The 16,521-nt window shown below is 39.1% G+C and overlaps 2 protein-coding genes across 3 annotated transcripts in view; one reads left to right on the forward strand and one right to left on the reverse strand.

Moving 5' to 3' along the window:
- The window catches only part of NFKB1 (nuclear factor kappa B subunit 1), a 59,425-nt gene extending 43,936 nt beyond the window's left edge, over positions 1-15,489 (reverse strand). For both annotated transcript variants that reach the window (XM_062574166.1, XM_062574165.1), the window contains exons 1-3: positions 15,286-15,489; positions 2,836-2,888; positions 1,556-1,640 (exon numbers count right to left, since the gene is read on the reverse strand). In XM_062574166.1, coding sequence (XP_062430150.1) covers positions 1,556-1,640; positions 2,836-2,880 — 130 coding nt within the window. In that variant the 5' untranslated portion in view covers positions 2,881-2,888; positions 15,286-15,489. The remainder of the gene's footprint in view (positions 1-1,555; positions 1,641-2,835; positions 2,889-15,285) is intronic.
- The window catches only part of MANBA (mannosidase beta), a 186,409-nt gene that overhangs the window by 96,246 nt on the left and 73,642 nt on the right, over positions 1-16,521 (forward strand). The window lies entirely within an intron of this gene.

Genomic DNA, 16,521 nt, shown 5'->3' on the forward strand with positions numbered 1-16,521 from the left:
AAATCAGCTTTGTATATCTGAATAATTTGTACGGAACTAGTCTGGTGTGAGGATTACAAAGTAAGCTTAAATGGTATGTGTAAAAAGGATATCATTATGGGGGTATCAGAGTTCCAATAACCACATTTGTCCCATAGAAACTCTGGAGGAACACTGAAAAAGCTGGCATGCACTGCACAAGCCTTTTAATCTTAAGCAGATTAATCTTGCTGAACAATTTTATCTGTGTTAATAAAAAAACACCGCAAACAAATGAATGCAACATTCATTTGTTGGACACTAGTCGGTATTTGTCAAGAGCTTTGCTCATCAGGATAAAAACTTATCTTAAAACATAATTATCTGTACCATATGTGGTTCCTGATCCTTCCTCATTACTATTCAGTCAAGAAAAATGAAGTATAGCTTAAACCAGGAAACTCTAGAACAGTAAACAACCCCCCCTCCTTTTTTAAAATCAGCACTTATTTTTACATTAGGGTGGAAATTTACCTTTAAGTGAAGCAAAAGGCTCACTGCTTATTCCATTTTACCCTTCACACCTTACGTTCCTGTCAAGCATACCACACCTCAAACAAAAGTGATTTTGCATTTTCAACAAAGGAAAGTAACCTGCAATACACAAGACACCAGGTACTTCCAGATACATCACAGACTTGAATCAACAAGAGAAAGTTGCCATGTTGAAAAATATTCATATCTGTATTGGAGATAGTAAGAAAAAAATGTGAAAAATCTCTGGGCTATCTCATTTCAAACAAAGAGTACTATTTAAAATGACATTCAATAACCAAAACTAGTCCAAGGTTGACCAAGCAGCTAATAGTGGCTAAGATATAATATTTTTCTATTCTGCATTCCCATCCTGGCACTATACTGGAAAGAACTGAGTATTAGATTTTTGTAGAATACTATTTGCTTCTTTTCAGTGTTTAGTGGTAAAATCTAACTCCGATCTTTCAAATAGAGTGTTATTATTCAGGAAATTGACAGGTACTTCTAACATCAGACTGCTCTTTTACAGGAAACAGAGAGGTCACTGAGAAGGAAAAGCAGATGCAAATGATACAGGAAGCTGAATATACCTTACACTTTATTAGTGAAAAACAAGCACCTTAAGAATTTTTAAAACAAATGAAACACTGTTGGAGAAAAAAAATAGAAAAATATGTTGCACTCTGCAAACTGGCAATTCAAATGCCAGAGGTTGTTGAAGATGGAAATTTAGGGGAAAAAAAACAAAATAAGTTATAAAAACAGGTCACGCAAAGTTGCTTGATCACTTAAATCATTTAACTGATCGAAACTTTCAGTTTCCGTACAAGCCAAAAGAAAATTGGATTTGTCCCACTGTTGAAACTGTTATGAGGGAAGGTAGAGATGTTTAAAGGATGTAATAAAAAGTCAATCCAAATTAATTCTGGCTGACAACTTTGGGATACAGTATTATGAAATATAATATTGTAAACAAGCCTCTGGAAAGAATTCCTGCACAAAAAACAAACTGGAAGGAATGGCAGGAACAGTACCATAATCAAATAACAACAGCTCCTACCTGTTCGTAGTGGTAAGTCTGAAGTGATGTAACTTGTATTATTAAATATTGCATTCATTCCCATAAGCTGATCCATTGCAAACATCTATATTGAAAGAGAGTTCACTCTTATTACTGGATAAATAAATAATTTCATAAAGCATTTTTCAATAAGGAATTTCAAAGCTCTCTGCAAATATTGAGACTCCAACCACCCCAGTGCTGTAGGTAAACATTTTTAATCTATTTTACAGGTGGATGAACCAGATCTCAAGGGGTCCTATGCACCAAGTCATCTCTGTTTTAATGGTTTATCAACAGTACTGCTAGCAAACCTGACAGCACTGACCATATTTCATTGGTATTATGTGACTGCACTGAACTCAGCAGTTCCTAAGCACGCTTTTTGCTTGCATGCACCATCAGCTATATACTTAAAAAAGCTTAGATCCTAAGATCTTCTGAAAATCTGATGCTAGATGTCTTGCCCAAGGCCTTGCTGAGAATCAGTGAATTTTCATTTACACCTCTGTAACTTAACCCCACCAAATCAGATTACTTATTTAAGTATATTTAGAAGCTCTAATGTAAAAAAAAGAAAAAAAAGTATCACCAGGTTATATTTTAATTTTTGTTTTGAACACTAACATATCTTAAGCCACTATAATTGTTGCCATGTCTAAATCTATCTTCTTCCACAGTGGTGCAAGTGCAAAACAAAATCTTCTCCTTTAGGAAATGAGAGTAGAGATGATTTCTCTGTTGGAATCTTTCATTCGAGTGCCGTTCTTGCAGTACAAATGAATCATAGTGACCTAATAACATCTGGATCAATGAAGAGCTTTTGAGGAGCTAAGCCTACTGATCTGCGTGAGCGAAGGAACATTTTAGTCATCAATGTCAAAGAAAAATCTCACCAATAATGATAGAGAGGGGCCTTTTAGCACATCATTTTCATATCAAGTCCAGTGCCCACCATGAAAGGAATTTCAGAATAAGTGTCACAGGCAGACAGCACATAAAAATAAGTATGTTTTTCAAGTGCTTCTTTCAGCAGGGTTTCTTTTCCTTTACATTTCAGCCATTTCACCATGGCAAGGCACTTTACAAGTCACACAAAGCACTGTCTTCGAGAAAAAAAAATAGATCCCTCAAAACTTGATTCCTACTAATAACTAGAATGCTTTTATATTATCATGATGTTATACACAGGAAGTGACATTGAAATACACATACGAAGAACCCAACACAGGGAGCTAGGACAGAATACAAAGATTTTGAAAATATACAAATCCACTTACTTGGGGATCCGACACTCCCATAATATAGGAATCTTCTCCTGCCATTTTAAGTCCTGAAACACAAAAGCATGATCAGAAATGTTATATTTTCCACGCACAGCAGTACAGAAAACAACAAAATGTTAGAGCTAAAATCTCCATCTCTGATTCACCTTACATTACTTATAACGTTAATGACTTCTGAAATACTCCTAAAATTCCCCAGGATTTGCAAGGAATAGGACAAGACAGGCTAAGTCTAGGATTTTCCACCCTCTGCTACCATGCAACTCAGAATCCCAGCCAGAATCCTGGAGTCAACATTTATTGGAACTTCATTAAAATCAGGAATTCACTTGTTTCTATCTTTGCCCTGAATACTCTGTCCTTGCAGTTTAGGTAAAGCCTCTACCATAGTTTAGCAAAAGCAGGATTGTTCATTTTTATACAATAAAAAAGACTTCAAAGCACACATGAATTAATCCCAGCAGTTGTCTTGTGAAGTACTATTGCACATGAGATTAAAAAAAATCTAACATTTTTTTATTTAAATAAAAAGGCAAACACTGAATAATTTTGGACATCTTTACTTCCAGAGGTCCAAAAGTGCTTGCCAACCACACATCTTTAATGTTAATGATGCTTGTTACGGATGCACAACATCCATAACGCTCTACCACAGGTCTTCATGTGCTAGGAAATTTTATACTGGCTTATTTTTCCCAGGGCCATTACGACAAACCAGTAGCAGAATGTGAAACTATCTTAAAAATTTACTAGGTCTGTTATATGAGATGCACGTTATTTCTTTTCATTTAAACATTGTTAAAAGGATGTTAAAAGGACTTCATTTACGTTGCTCTTACTAAAAACAGTTTTTCAAGGAAAAAATTAAAATAACTGTAGTCCCTATTTTAAGAGATTCATGTGTTTGCATACATGCAGACACTAAATAAGGGTAATAAAATAGAAAGACGTCACTGGCTTTTATTTTCCACTACAGTGAATATGAACCATGTTTTCCAAAAAAGAAAAGTGAATTATGAAAACCTGCTGCCTAATGCGAAAGACTGTGGCAAGCCATCAGTAAATGAGTGAAGAAAAACTGAGTCACTACGAACCCTCTGCAGGAATTAGAAAGGCAAATAGCAGAAAGAAAATTGTAATACTCAGGTACTTCACTCTGACAGAAGCTCAACTCAGCTTGTTAACAAATTCCAAAGATGGCATAGGGCCAGCCTTCCCACACAAGTAAAAAAAGAAAGAAAATTTAAAACAGTGAAATAGGAGACACTTAATACACATCTGCCTTCCAAGAAAAGTGGCCCATGAAGATAAAAATATTTCTTAACTTAGAAAATAAACATACTCTCCTGTCTACAATTCAATTTTAGAGAGAAATATTTACTAGAAAATTTTTAATTGCAATATTTGAGCAAGTATCTAGTAACTGGACATAAAGTCTCAGCCAAAAATGAATAGCAGACATAACAAGTAGCCACTGTCATCTGAGCTGTACTTCATCACCTAATACCTCAGGAATTTAGCAATGAAAAACGTACCAGTCAACCATATTACCTCACAAGCACATTCTCCAAAACATTATTTTCATTAATGATTTGCTATTACTATCAATCTTTATGAAAAAAGCCAATGTACAAAGCATTTATAACAAAACCTTCACTGACATGTTTTTATTTGCCATTTTTGTTCCCTCCAAAGCATATAACCCTCCCCACCAACTATCCAGCCATCAAAACCACTAAAAAAAATAAAATAAAACTTTATTTTGTGGCTTGCACTCCCCAGTTAAAGGTATAGATATTATGGAAAACAATCTGAAGACCTCCATATTTTTTAGGAAGCATCAGAATGACCCCACCCTACTGATACACACGGATTAACTAACTGTGAGTGCAGATGCCAGATTTCTTTTGTGCAAACAGAATAAAAACTGGCCTTAAGGTCTTGTTTTCTGATCTCTCATATTTAATCACTTAATATTTCATGAGTCACAACCAAAACTATGTTCCAAAATACCTAAAATACCTAGATAACACAATAATTACACTTGTTTGGAGAAGAAAGGTTCTAAGGAGCATTGTAAGATCAGTAGCATCTGCCCACTTGCCAGTATGCTAAATCCACATTTCTTTGCAAGTTTTGAACAAAGCATCTTGCAAGTTTTTCTGTAAGCCCAATAGGATAAATTTAATAGCATATTCTACCATCCTTGCTCTACTATAATTTATCAGACTGCATTACTCTTACTTCAGCAGAGCTCTGTGGGGGGAGCAGTTTTCACACCTTCTATGTCTCCTGGTCACATTTACAATTTTGTGATATGTAACTTAAACAAAAAAAAGTAGAGAGTATTTCTGAAGCCTGTTCATTTAAAGGACTTTTATATTTCTGCATGGATTTTAATTTTTAATATCACCTATGCTTATCTGAATCAGTCCTCCAAAATCTCCTCACCAAAACTGTCATTTCTCTTTTTTTTGGCTGATGCTATGAAGGAGAACATCATAAAAGCAAAGCAGCAGTCGTTAAAGAAGGAAGTTACACTCCATAGAAGCAAAATAGCTTGCTGTATGTTAAGCAGTGGCAGTAGGTATGTACTAATGAGTTCGTAACCAGGTATTAAACACACTGTCTGGCACCAAAAGTATAGTTCTCTTACTTGATCTCTTTCATGTTCAATAACAGCCAAGCAATGGTTGGGGGAAATGCTAGAGCCATTCTCTCTTGCTTGAAAGCTAAACCAATGTATTAAAAGCACATCGATGATTTAAATGCGCAAACATATGGCTTGGTGTATGTAAACAGACACTTGACTGCCTTTTCAGGGCCTAGATAAAAATTAACCCAACAATTTAAAATGTCCCTTCAAACTGACTGAAAACATTCTCAGTTTCAATGTATGTTTTCTCTCCTATTTCAAAGCAAAACAAATGACAAAAATGTTCCAGGAATACTACCTCCAAAATCAATTTTGTTTGTTTAGGATTTATTTAGTTAACATATCCTTAAGCTGCTGCTTCCTACAAAATAAATGGGGCAAATTCAGAAAGTGACAATAACATGGTAAAGAAAAAATAAACTTGTAGAAAAACAGTGTAACACTAGAGACAGCCTAATACTAACTGTATTCATCTTTAGTTGTCCTCTTCCTTTATTACTTGAATTTCTAAGCATTTTCCCTACAGGTATTAACTGGTAAGATTAACATCTACTAGGAGTAGCTTTGTTCAGTCTTCCCTTGTGAAAGGGTTATGTGAGCTGTACTTTGGGTCACCTAATGTTTTCTCCAAGCTACCTTTTTTGCTGTATGCAGCTTAGAGAAGTCAAGTCAAAACCACATATTCCTCATTTGAAGATGATTGGGATTAAAACTGTTTTGTGGAAGTTTCTGCTACCATATGCACCTGGCTCCCATACAATCTTAAATTCACAGACACTCTGTTGCAAACTTTCACCTACAAAGAAAAAAAAATACCCCTACACCTACAGGCCAGAAACAACCATGACAGTCTACATCCTGGAAATCCTCTGAATTCTTTCAGATTTTGGAGTACAGGAAATTAAGCCTTTCAACTCAGTATTCTTTACTATGAAAATTCAAGGGTAAGCGATGTAATACCATTTAGCTTCTAGCACTATGGAAAACCCTGAAGTCCAGCTAAATTTGCCCAGAACAGTACAGTTCTGCCTTCTACGGAACTGTGTGTGCATATGTCTGTCTGCCCATGCATGTGTGCACACTATTCCTTTGCGCCCACAGCAGATGAGTTACCTTTGTGAAAAAGTTTTTCTTTTAAAAAAAGACAACATTTTGCAATTTAATTTGGTGTTAATTTTAGAGTTATGCTATAGTAAGATAGAACAAAAGTCAAAGAATCAATTAATCAAATCAACAGATAAATGTAGTTACTTCTACACAGATAGAGGATGGCAGAATTGTACCAACCTACCCTACCAACCAAGGGCAAGGGCACTCAATGGCAGTTACTTTGCATCACTGCTCTTCATTAATAACCAAATAATATCGGGTAAAGTCACCCACAACTAGAAGTACACAGATTCATTTATTGTAATCTGAATACTCTTTTAAAGTCTTCTGACATAAAAGCTACAAACGGATCAGGTGTTTAAAATGATAATGTCACACTTCACATAGGAATGCTTTTACTCGGGAACAAGAAATCTCGTTTCTGCCTACCTCAATAATTTGATTTCAGATCTCCTCTCTACTGCTTTCCAACACCCACTATATCTAACTGCCTTTTAAAACAAAATAAGATACTCTTCTCTAAACAATTTCTGTTAGTCCCTGATTTCTTGAAGGCCAGTTCCTTCCCTCTCATGTTCCTTTTCATCTTGCAGCTTGAACTTTGACAAGGTAGCAAAACATTTTCCACTTTGAGAGCAGTATCCAATGTGAAGCACATAACAAGGAACGGAACTTTCTCCTATTACCTTTCTACAGACCAGCAGAACCTGGACCAAAACCAGCAAATTTCTTCAACCGGGAGACATCAAATTTTGATCTGATTCAGATACTAACATTCCAGCTATTTCAGAAAACGCTTACAGATACCTTCTCATCCAGCAGCTACACGCCTTTTAAAAAAGTAAAAAGATCTTAAGCTTCCTGAACAGTACATACTAACAAATTAGGAAGATCTCTTATCCCTCCAACAAGGAAATGAAATAATTTGAATATTATCTCAAACAGTTGCAAAAATAACTATGCTTCAGTCTCCCAAATCTATCTATTCACGTTATTTATGTTTTAAAGCGCACTTAGAGATGAAGCTAACAGTTCAAACAGGACCGAAAAAAAAGACGACATATGCTTCCTTTCTCAGACTTTCAAAGAATGACATGGCAAGCAGGTATCTACTTCTAATCTGTTATTTGAATATGAGTGTAAAATAGTACGCAGTTTTGAGAGATGAAGGACAGTATCACCAACTTCTCTACCACACAAAGATCTGCTTCATCATAAAGAGGGTGATAGGTGACAAAAATTGCTAATAGCCACTTATCTCTCTAACTTTCTGTATCTAGATCTAGCTACACAAAATCAAAGCATGTAATCTAATGCGACACGATACCCTAATGATATCTGCAGAAAATAAATGCAGACCATCAGCACAAGGGTATCTGCCTGCTGCTGTGTTTCAAAATAAAAGTATCAACCTATCCTTCCAAAACTTGCCCATTATTTTAAACTAGTTCAATATAAGAATTAAGATCAGGACAGATTAATATTTTACAGGAGAAAATTTAAGTTATAACACAGAGTGGATTAACAGGACTGTACAGAATTAACCCATATTCTACAAAAGGTAGACCAAAAATATGTATGTTAATAGATTATGTCTTCTGAGTAGTAAAGATCATTATACTTCTGAATTGAAATTACTCTGCCATTTTAAAGGAATTTCTGTATTAAAGGACATCCATTTTTGATTTTATGAAATATTTTTCATAAAATATCAACCTCTTCACCTTTCAAGGTTGGGATTTAGAAAGCAAATGTGGCCTCAAGAAAGAGAAACACAACTACTACACTTCAACTGACTATGTATTTTGAAAGCAAGACTTCCTGAAATTTTTTTTGGCATAGAGTAGTTCTTCAGGTTTTGTTTTTTTGATTTACCTTAAGCCTTCCCGGGAATTTACTTGTTAAAAAAACTGCATTTTACTGGACATTGAAAAAATGGAAAACATGAAATTTATTGTGATTACACTCTTAGCCAGCTTATTTTGCTTAATAAAAAGAGAGCTCAATAGGGAAGAACAAAAAGTAAAGTTTTTTTTTCTTTTTTACATATTATATCAGAATTATGCTACACCATGACTATGAAACATGGCAAACTATCTATACACCAAGAATGATATTTTTATGATAGGTATCAAATCCTCTGAAATCCTGTAGCAGCTATGAAATCTTGAGGTAGAAACAGTAACTGTTTTACTGTACAATCCTTACAAAATATGTTACCTGGTGTCTCTTCCTTATTTACCAGATTCTCTAGTTACTTCTTTTAATGATAACTACCATCTTTGAGCCTCACTTTCCTCTCTTTGCAAAATGTAACCTGTATGTGTATAGGCAAAATTGTTTTAGACCAGCATTTCCAAATGGGACTGCAGGGAATAAACTCTGTAACAGCACACAGACAAGGAGGCACTGCGAGTGTGAGGTCAGGGCTGGAAACAGGGTAAGAGCCATGACAAGAAGATTTTTGGCTAGAGGAAAGAGCAGGCTGCTCCAACAGAAGGACAGAGATGCTAACCCAGGACACTCACTCTCAGCTCCTCATCACTGCAGTGCCTCGTTCAGTCAGGACCACTGCCCACCCTCTTCAATACTCGGCCTGTTTGCCTTAGCTCTGGTCACCTCTCTGCAACTTCATCCAGTGCTTTGTTTTCATTATTTCACCTGTAATGTAGTACTTTTTCCCAAGATACAATCCATGAGAGCACAGCTCCAGGGCAAGAGGCTGAGAAGCAAAATATATTCTGAGAGAGGCAGAAGCAAAAAAACAGTATTTGAGAATAGCTATTTTCTACCTTTGCACAAGATAGTAGCCCATATATACATAGCCTTAGATCTTTCAAAGTACCAGAATGGACATATGAGCTGGGTCATGAGCCTACAACAGTTACATTGATAAAACCTATTTTTATAATTTGTGCATGGTCTTCTAATCACTTTACATTTTAAGGCTGAATAAAAGATTTTTTTTATGGAGGAAAAATAAATTTCATGCTTGTAAAAAGCAACATAACAACGGTAGGATCATTGTACTGGCAGGACTCCAAACAGTTACTGGTATTTTGAACACTTACTGTCCAAACCTGCTTAAAGCAGGTCTACTCAGCCAAGATGTAACAGCTGTTAGCTACCAGCAGCTTGTAGTCCCATCACTGTTGTCACTGATAGAGCTGCTACAGAAAAGAAAACAACACTGGAAGAGAGGGTAGAGATACCCCCCCACACACACCAAATACTAATCAAGAAAAATCTTAATACATAGACAGTTTTAATAATGGTCATTTTATTTTCATTGTTCTAAAATACTCATCTTGTTTGGATTGATCCTAATAAATTATACAGTTTTTGAACTCTCTCAGCAAAAGTTAAGACTGGACCAAACATTTATCATTTGAATGGATAGTGTCCTGAGGAACAGTCTGAAAAAAACTGGGAAGATGCAAGCTATATGTATGTATGCACGCAAGCACACACGCATACACTTTTCTTTGAAAAATACACATATTTAATAAATATTTAACATATAAATATGCTACAATCAGCAGTCCCCTGGATTCTTCAGACTAGGAGATCATATAAGAGATGACAGACAAATACAGTTTTCTGAAAATTGAAAAGCAGACAGAACAAAAAATATAAAGAAACATCATGTATACTTTTGCTCTAGTTATTGCTATGAATTTTCTATTAAACAGCAAAGAAAAAGCATTTTAAAACCCACAAAAAGCGATTGCTAACTCGCATAAGCTGACAAGGAGCCATTTCATCTGTGTTTTCTGAATGGACGTTAATTCATTGCAGAAACTGACTTGAGATTTTTCTCTTTAAATGTTACAAAACTATTACTACTCCTTCTCCCCCCTACGGCTTCAATACCAGTTTTTCATTTTGTTTTATTTTGAGGAAACTGTATTCTCAGTATAAAACTCAACAATGCTCAATTTATGTAAAAGAAATATACTGAAGTTGGCTTAAATTTTTTTTTTTTATTTCCTTCAGCTACCGCTAAGAAGTATAACTTCTGAATAAAGATTTCTGCATAATTTCTCAATATATGCGAGAGAAAAAGTTTGTACAAAGAAGCATTTTTATCAAGAATATTACTTTTCTCAGCAGACTCTCTCGTCGTTAGACTGCTGCAGCTACAATAAAACTACATAACCCAAAATGACAGTATATGCCATTTGTTTTTCTGATATACCTACACAAATTGCCTCTTCTTGTTACTCATTAAGTCTGCTTATTATTTCCTGTTGGGTGGAACTTGGGAGTTCTGGCTGTGTATTTTTAATAGTAAAAAAAAATGCTGAGGTTAAAGTTTTAAAATATTTTCAGTCCAACACACATTATTGGACAGGAGCTGCAGATTCTATGAAAATAGAAAAAAAATACTTACAGAGGAAATTGAAAATGATCAGAAATATTAAAGAAAGATTTTAAGAGAGTGAGATACTTTCAGACAGAACTGTAGGTGCAGAATTCTTGTAGGAGATCTAGAACCAGATTTATTATACCAGATAACTAGTGTATGTAAATAAAAAATCTCTAGTATGAGGAAATGTATTTGGCAAATAGTAGCTATACTAAATGGGTGGTTGTTTTCTTGAGTATCTTTATGAAGGGATTTTTTGTACAAGTGTTCTTCTTTAAATACCAAAATAGTGATGCAACATGAGAAGAGGATATTCTAAGTTGCCCTAAACATATAAACTGTTTTTCCAGGTTATTGTTAGAATTACATGAGAACATTTTTATCAAAACACATTTAAGACAACTTAAACAAAAGGAATAAACAATACTCAAAAGTGACAAATACATACTCCGATGTACATAAAATGCTAAGCACACAAAGTTCGACACAGCAAAACAACTGAAAAACTGCAATATATTGTAGCCGCAGAGGGTGGTGATGTTACTTGAACTAAAATGAATATCACTTTAAAATGCTTTACTTTTTGGTACAGGCTAAAGAGAGTCACTGGATGTTCCTTGAAATAGTTCTAGTTTATACAAGGTAGGTCATCAAAGTCAAATTCTAACTTAGAAAGCACACATGTGCCATTTCATAAGCCTTAAATAAAATGACACAGGAGTATTAAACATCAAACCTTCTCCTTCTTTTGAAGAAAGAACAATGTTTCTAAACAGCTGAAAGAGACAAACACAAGACTGTAGAGGTGCAGTTCCAGTTAGGTTTGCTACACTGTGCAGGTCCTGGCGTGTTATGGAAAGATGCAGCTCCCCTCACCCCCCTCATTTAAGGGGCAACAGCTCCTACAGCTGGCTCAGAGAGCACCAGGGGCTGTTACCACTGCAACTATCAAGTCAGCCAAGGGACTCTCAGTAGCCTTTTGCTTGCAAACAGCTGCTGAATATGTAACGTGAGACAAACAGTCCAGTACCATCAGACAGTAGGCCCATATAGGTAAAAGAGCACAGAGCACCATTACAGTATACCAGAGAGCTCTGATTTTGAAGGTTTTCAATACTACTTTACCTAGGGTTTAAATTTAAAGGTGTGAAGCAGTCATAGGTTACTAAGGTTTAATTTGACTGTGTTTTATAGAGCAATAGCAAAATTCCTCTCAGTCATAACTTTCTGCAGTAACCTATTATATAATAAAAAATATAGACTAACACCAAGACTAGAAAAAATATCTGCTCACTTTATTTTTATTTCATTTGCATATGTTAAAAATTGTCCATAAGTTTGCTAGCAGACAGAAGTATGATATATATATATATATATATATAAAAGCCTCTGACCTACTTGTTCTTGATCTGTTGATACCAGTAGTTTGCTTTGAGGATTGAATGAAATACATAAAGTATTTTAGCTTAGCTAATTTTGTGTTTTAAATGAAGACAAAAATTGGCACTGCTTTTCACAAGAACATAAAAGCTGAAAGGGGAAAAATACGCTAGGTAAAAGCAATAGAAACTTCCTCCCAACACACTGTCTGTAAGCTCCACCTAAGCAATAGACAAAGGATTTTACTTTGAAACTAAAATCATTTGAAAACATCTTCTAAGGCCTTACCTCTGAAACTGTCAAAAGTGCTTCCGCAAAACATACAAGCATACATTTAAATTAAAACAATGAAGAGGACCCACTGAATGATTTCTGTGCCCAAAATGAGATGCAAACTTAAGTGCCTGGCTGACCTCAGGGCACAATTAATGACAATTGTAATCATGATGTTATCAATGTAGAACTTTTTAAAAAGCTATGCAGCTCATTTAATGGACATAAAATTACAACTTCCACTTCTAAGGTACCTGGGTCAGAGCTGACAGTGACCAAGATCAGAATTGCTCCTATCCATTATCTAACTCAGAACATTTTCTCTTCCTGTTTCATGCCTACATTATTCTGTCATTGAGAACAAAATAAAAACTACTAATATGTCGAAAGAAAATCCAAAGAAGCTAAATTTAGAATTTTCTTTAGTTGCCTAAGGAAATAAATACAATCTTCTCTTTTAAGAAAAATACTTCTGAATCTAAAGTTGCCAAACATTTACAGCAGCAAAAGGTAGAAAATTTCAGTGAGTAAATTTTGTAATGATCTATGAAAACATACAACAACTAAGCAGAATCTCTGAAGATTGTAGATTTTTCTGACCAAAAATGTCAATTAGACATTCTTTCTTGAAAAGGGGGATTAAGGGTGAAAAGAAAAAGACTTTCTTTTTTCCATCTGCTAGTTAATATTTCAGTTTAAATTATTTAACAGTTGTTGCACTTATCTCAGCACTGACTTTCCTTGAAATCTCCAGGTATTCCCTCTGTGGCAGATCCTGATAATAAAATTTCAGCATAAATGTCACTTAAATTACTGAGCCAGGAAAGTTTAAAGAAGCTAAGAATCTGCCTCTGTATAGTTCCAGGATGATTTTTCCTCTTTCATTTTCTCAACTGAACTGTGGTTCTCTTCAGTAATTACAAAACATTGCAGATAACTAAGATGTCATTCTTATGCTTTCATAAAATGGGCAACTGCATTCTCTCTCGAAATAATAAAAATGTGTCTCTAAAGCAGAAATATATTCTGACTAGCATATTATTTCAAGAGCTCTGGAATATCAATAAAACAAAGACCTACATTTTCATTTGTGTTGTGTGAGCTTGACAGTGGTGGTGTATGGTCGCTTAAGGTGGTGTAGCACCCTATACTTGGTAAAGTATAGGGTAATACAGTACAGAATACATATGCTTAATATTGATTTAAGTTTCTCTGTTAAAAAGAATAAATGAAAGGAGGACTTTGAAGCATTGAACTGAACAAGCCTAACTAAACATTATGAACTTTCAAAACTTTTAAATATGTTTTACTTTTCAAATGTTATCTTTTAGCAAACATTGGAGCATTTTCAACAGGAAGCTGCAATGCAGCACTGAAGCTGGGAAGAACTCTAGCCTCATAAAGCCGTAATCCTGCAAAAGCTCACAGGCACTCATATTTTCACTTGTTTGAATGGAAGTAACATATCAGTGTACTATATTAGAATAGCCGCCAAACAATAGAGCTCATCTACACTGAATTTCAGAAATAACACTCTATTTAATGTTCACATAAAATAAGTCAATAGACCTTCTTAGCTGAAGTTAGCATCGAACCAGAAAGCATCATTAGGTAAAAATAATGGTAATGATGAACAGTTGAATCTTGGCGATTTTAAGGCCACATGTAACAAAAACAATCAGATCACACTTCGGTATCATTGTGAGAACATTTCAGTTTCATTACTTACTAGCGCAATTGCCTTCAAAAAACTCACTGGTTACCACTTCCCAAAAGTAGCGTTTATTTCTATTATCACTGACGTTCCCTTCACTCGAAAATCTACTGTGATCTCCACCCATGATCAGGGCACCAGGGCGCCGCTAGCAAAACTACGTTTGCATGATAACCTTTTTCCCCCTAAGGCCTGACAATCACTGTACAAATATAGATGCTCCAAACTGTTTCTTGGGTTAAGCACAAACGTCACCCTTGAAACCAAACATGCAAAAAGCAACACATCCTCTGACAACAAGCGCCCACCACACGATCAGCAGAAGTGGCTTTCCAACCTTCTGAGCCCCTCTGACAGTACTTCGCAGACGTCTCTTGTGCGCTAGCCAGTCCCTTATAATACGCACCAGCAGCAAACCCCGCGGTAGCCATGCTTAAGGAGTTACCAAGCAGAAGAGTCCCGGTGCGGTACGCACGCTGACAGAGGGCAGCTTTTAAATCCACAACAAAAGAGACAGCAAGGCGGCACTCGCCCTTCTTAGAAGCTCGGCACCGGGAGCAAGAGGGTGTTTGCGTCGCCGTGCCCGGATCGCGCCGGCGGGCAGGGCCCGCTGGGGCCGCTGGCGCGGCCCACGGCCTCCCCGCTCCCCAGCACCGGCCGCCGCTTCCCTTCCCCTTGCTCGAGTGAACACGGCAGCCGCTCCCAGCGGCGGGGACCAGCCGCGGCGCCCGCCGCAGGTGCCGGCCGCACGTTTGCCGCCGGTAAACCCCGCGGGGGCCGCCGGGCTCTCCGCAGCGGTGTCCCCCGCCCGACCCGGGCCGCCCCCAGGGTCACTCCGCGCCGACTCTGCGCAGGAACGAGCAAGCGCCAGCGTAAGGGGCTAACGGGCGGTGGAAAAGAGCAGGAAAGAGAAAGAGGGTAGCAAGCGACGGGCCAACTCACCCGAGACAGGGCAGGGCTGGCGGCGTCTCGTCCTCGGCGGCGTCCTCGCCGTCGCCTCCCGCTGGCGGACCCGGCCGCGCGTTCCTCAGCGCCGCGCCATGTAACCGGCGTGACGCTGCCGGCGCCGCCCGCGCTCCGGCTCCTCGCGGACTTTCCCCTCCGCGGGCCCGCTGGCGAGGGCAGCCGAGCGGCACCGGCCTGCGCGGCCGCCGCCTGCGAAGCCTCCGCCCCCGCGGCCGCCTGCCCGCCCCTGCCCCCCGGCTCGCCGCACTTCCTGACTGGAAATTCCCGCTGACGCTCCTAGAGCGCAACGGCCACGCGGGCGGGGCGGGACGGGACCGGACGGGATGGGGCGGCAGCCAGGCAGGGAGCGGGCAGTCGATGGGGAGGGGGGAGGGGAAGACAGGGAGGGAACCGTTGTGGGGGGTAGAGAAAGAGCGGGAGTCATTGGGGGCAGCCGTTGAGGAGCGCAGAGGGAGGAAAACGGGCAGCCGCTGGCCGTTGAGGGGAGCCGTTCGGGGTGGAGGGGGGAGGCAGGGAGAGAGCGGGAAGCAGTTGAGGGGGGAGACAAGGAGGGAGCGGGCAGGGAGCCGTTGAGGGGGGGGAGGGAAAGAGCGTAAGCCGTTGGGGGCAGCCGTTGAGGGGCGCAGAGAGAGAACGGGCAGCCGTTGGTGGGGGCAGGGAGAGCGCGGAAGCCGTTGAGGGGAGCAGAGAGAGGAGAACGGGCAGCCGTTGAGAGGGGGGAGCCGTTGGCCGCTGAGGGGAGCAGAGAGAGAACGGACAGGTGCTGAGAGGGGGGAGCCGTTGGCCGCTGAGGGGAGCAGAGAGAGGACGGACAGCCGTGGAGACGGGAGAGCCGTTGGCCGCTGAGGGGAGCAGAGAGAGGAGAACGGACAGGTGCTGAGAGGGGGGAGCCGTTGAGCGGAGCAGAGAGAGGAGAACGGTCAGCCGTGGAGACGGGAGAGCCGTTGGCCGCTGAGGGGAGCAGAGAGAGGACGGACAGCCGTGGAGACGGGAGAGCCGTTGGCCGCTGAGGGGAGCAGAGAGAGGAGAACGGACAGCCGTTGAAAGGAGGGAGCCGTTGGCCGCTGAGGGGAGCAGAGAGAGGAGAACGGACAGCCGTTGGGGGAGGGGCAGGGGGAGAGAGCGGGAGCCGTTGGGAGGCGCAGCGACTGGCCGTTGAGGAGGCAGGGAGCGAGCAGGGAGAGGAAAACAGTCAGCCGTTGGGATGAGCGG

The sequence above is a fragment of the Rhea pennata genome, chromosome 4, assembly GCF_028389875.1.
Source record: "Rhea pennata isolate bPtePen1 chromosome 4, bPtePen1.pri, whole genome shotgun sequence".
NCBI classification, from domain to species: Eukaryota; Metazoa; Chordata; class Aves; order Rheiformes; family Rheidae; genus Rhea; species Rhea pennata.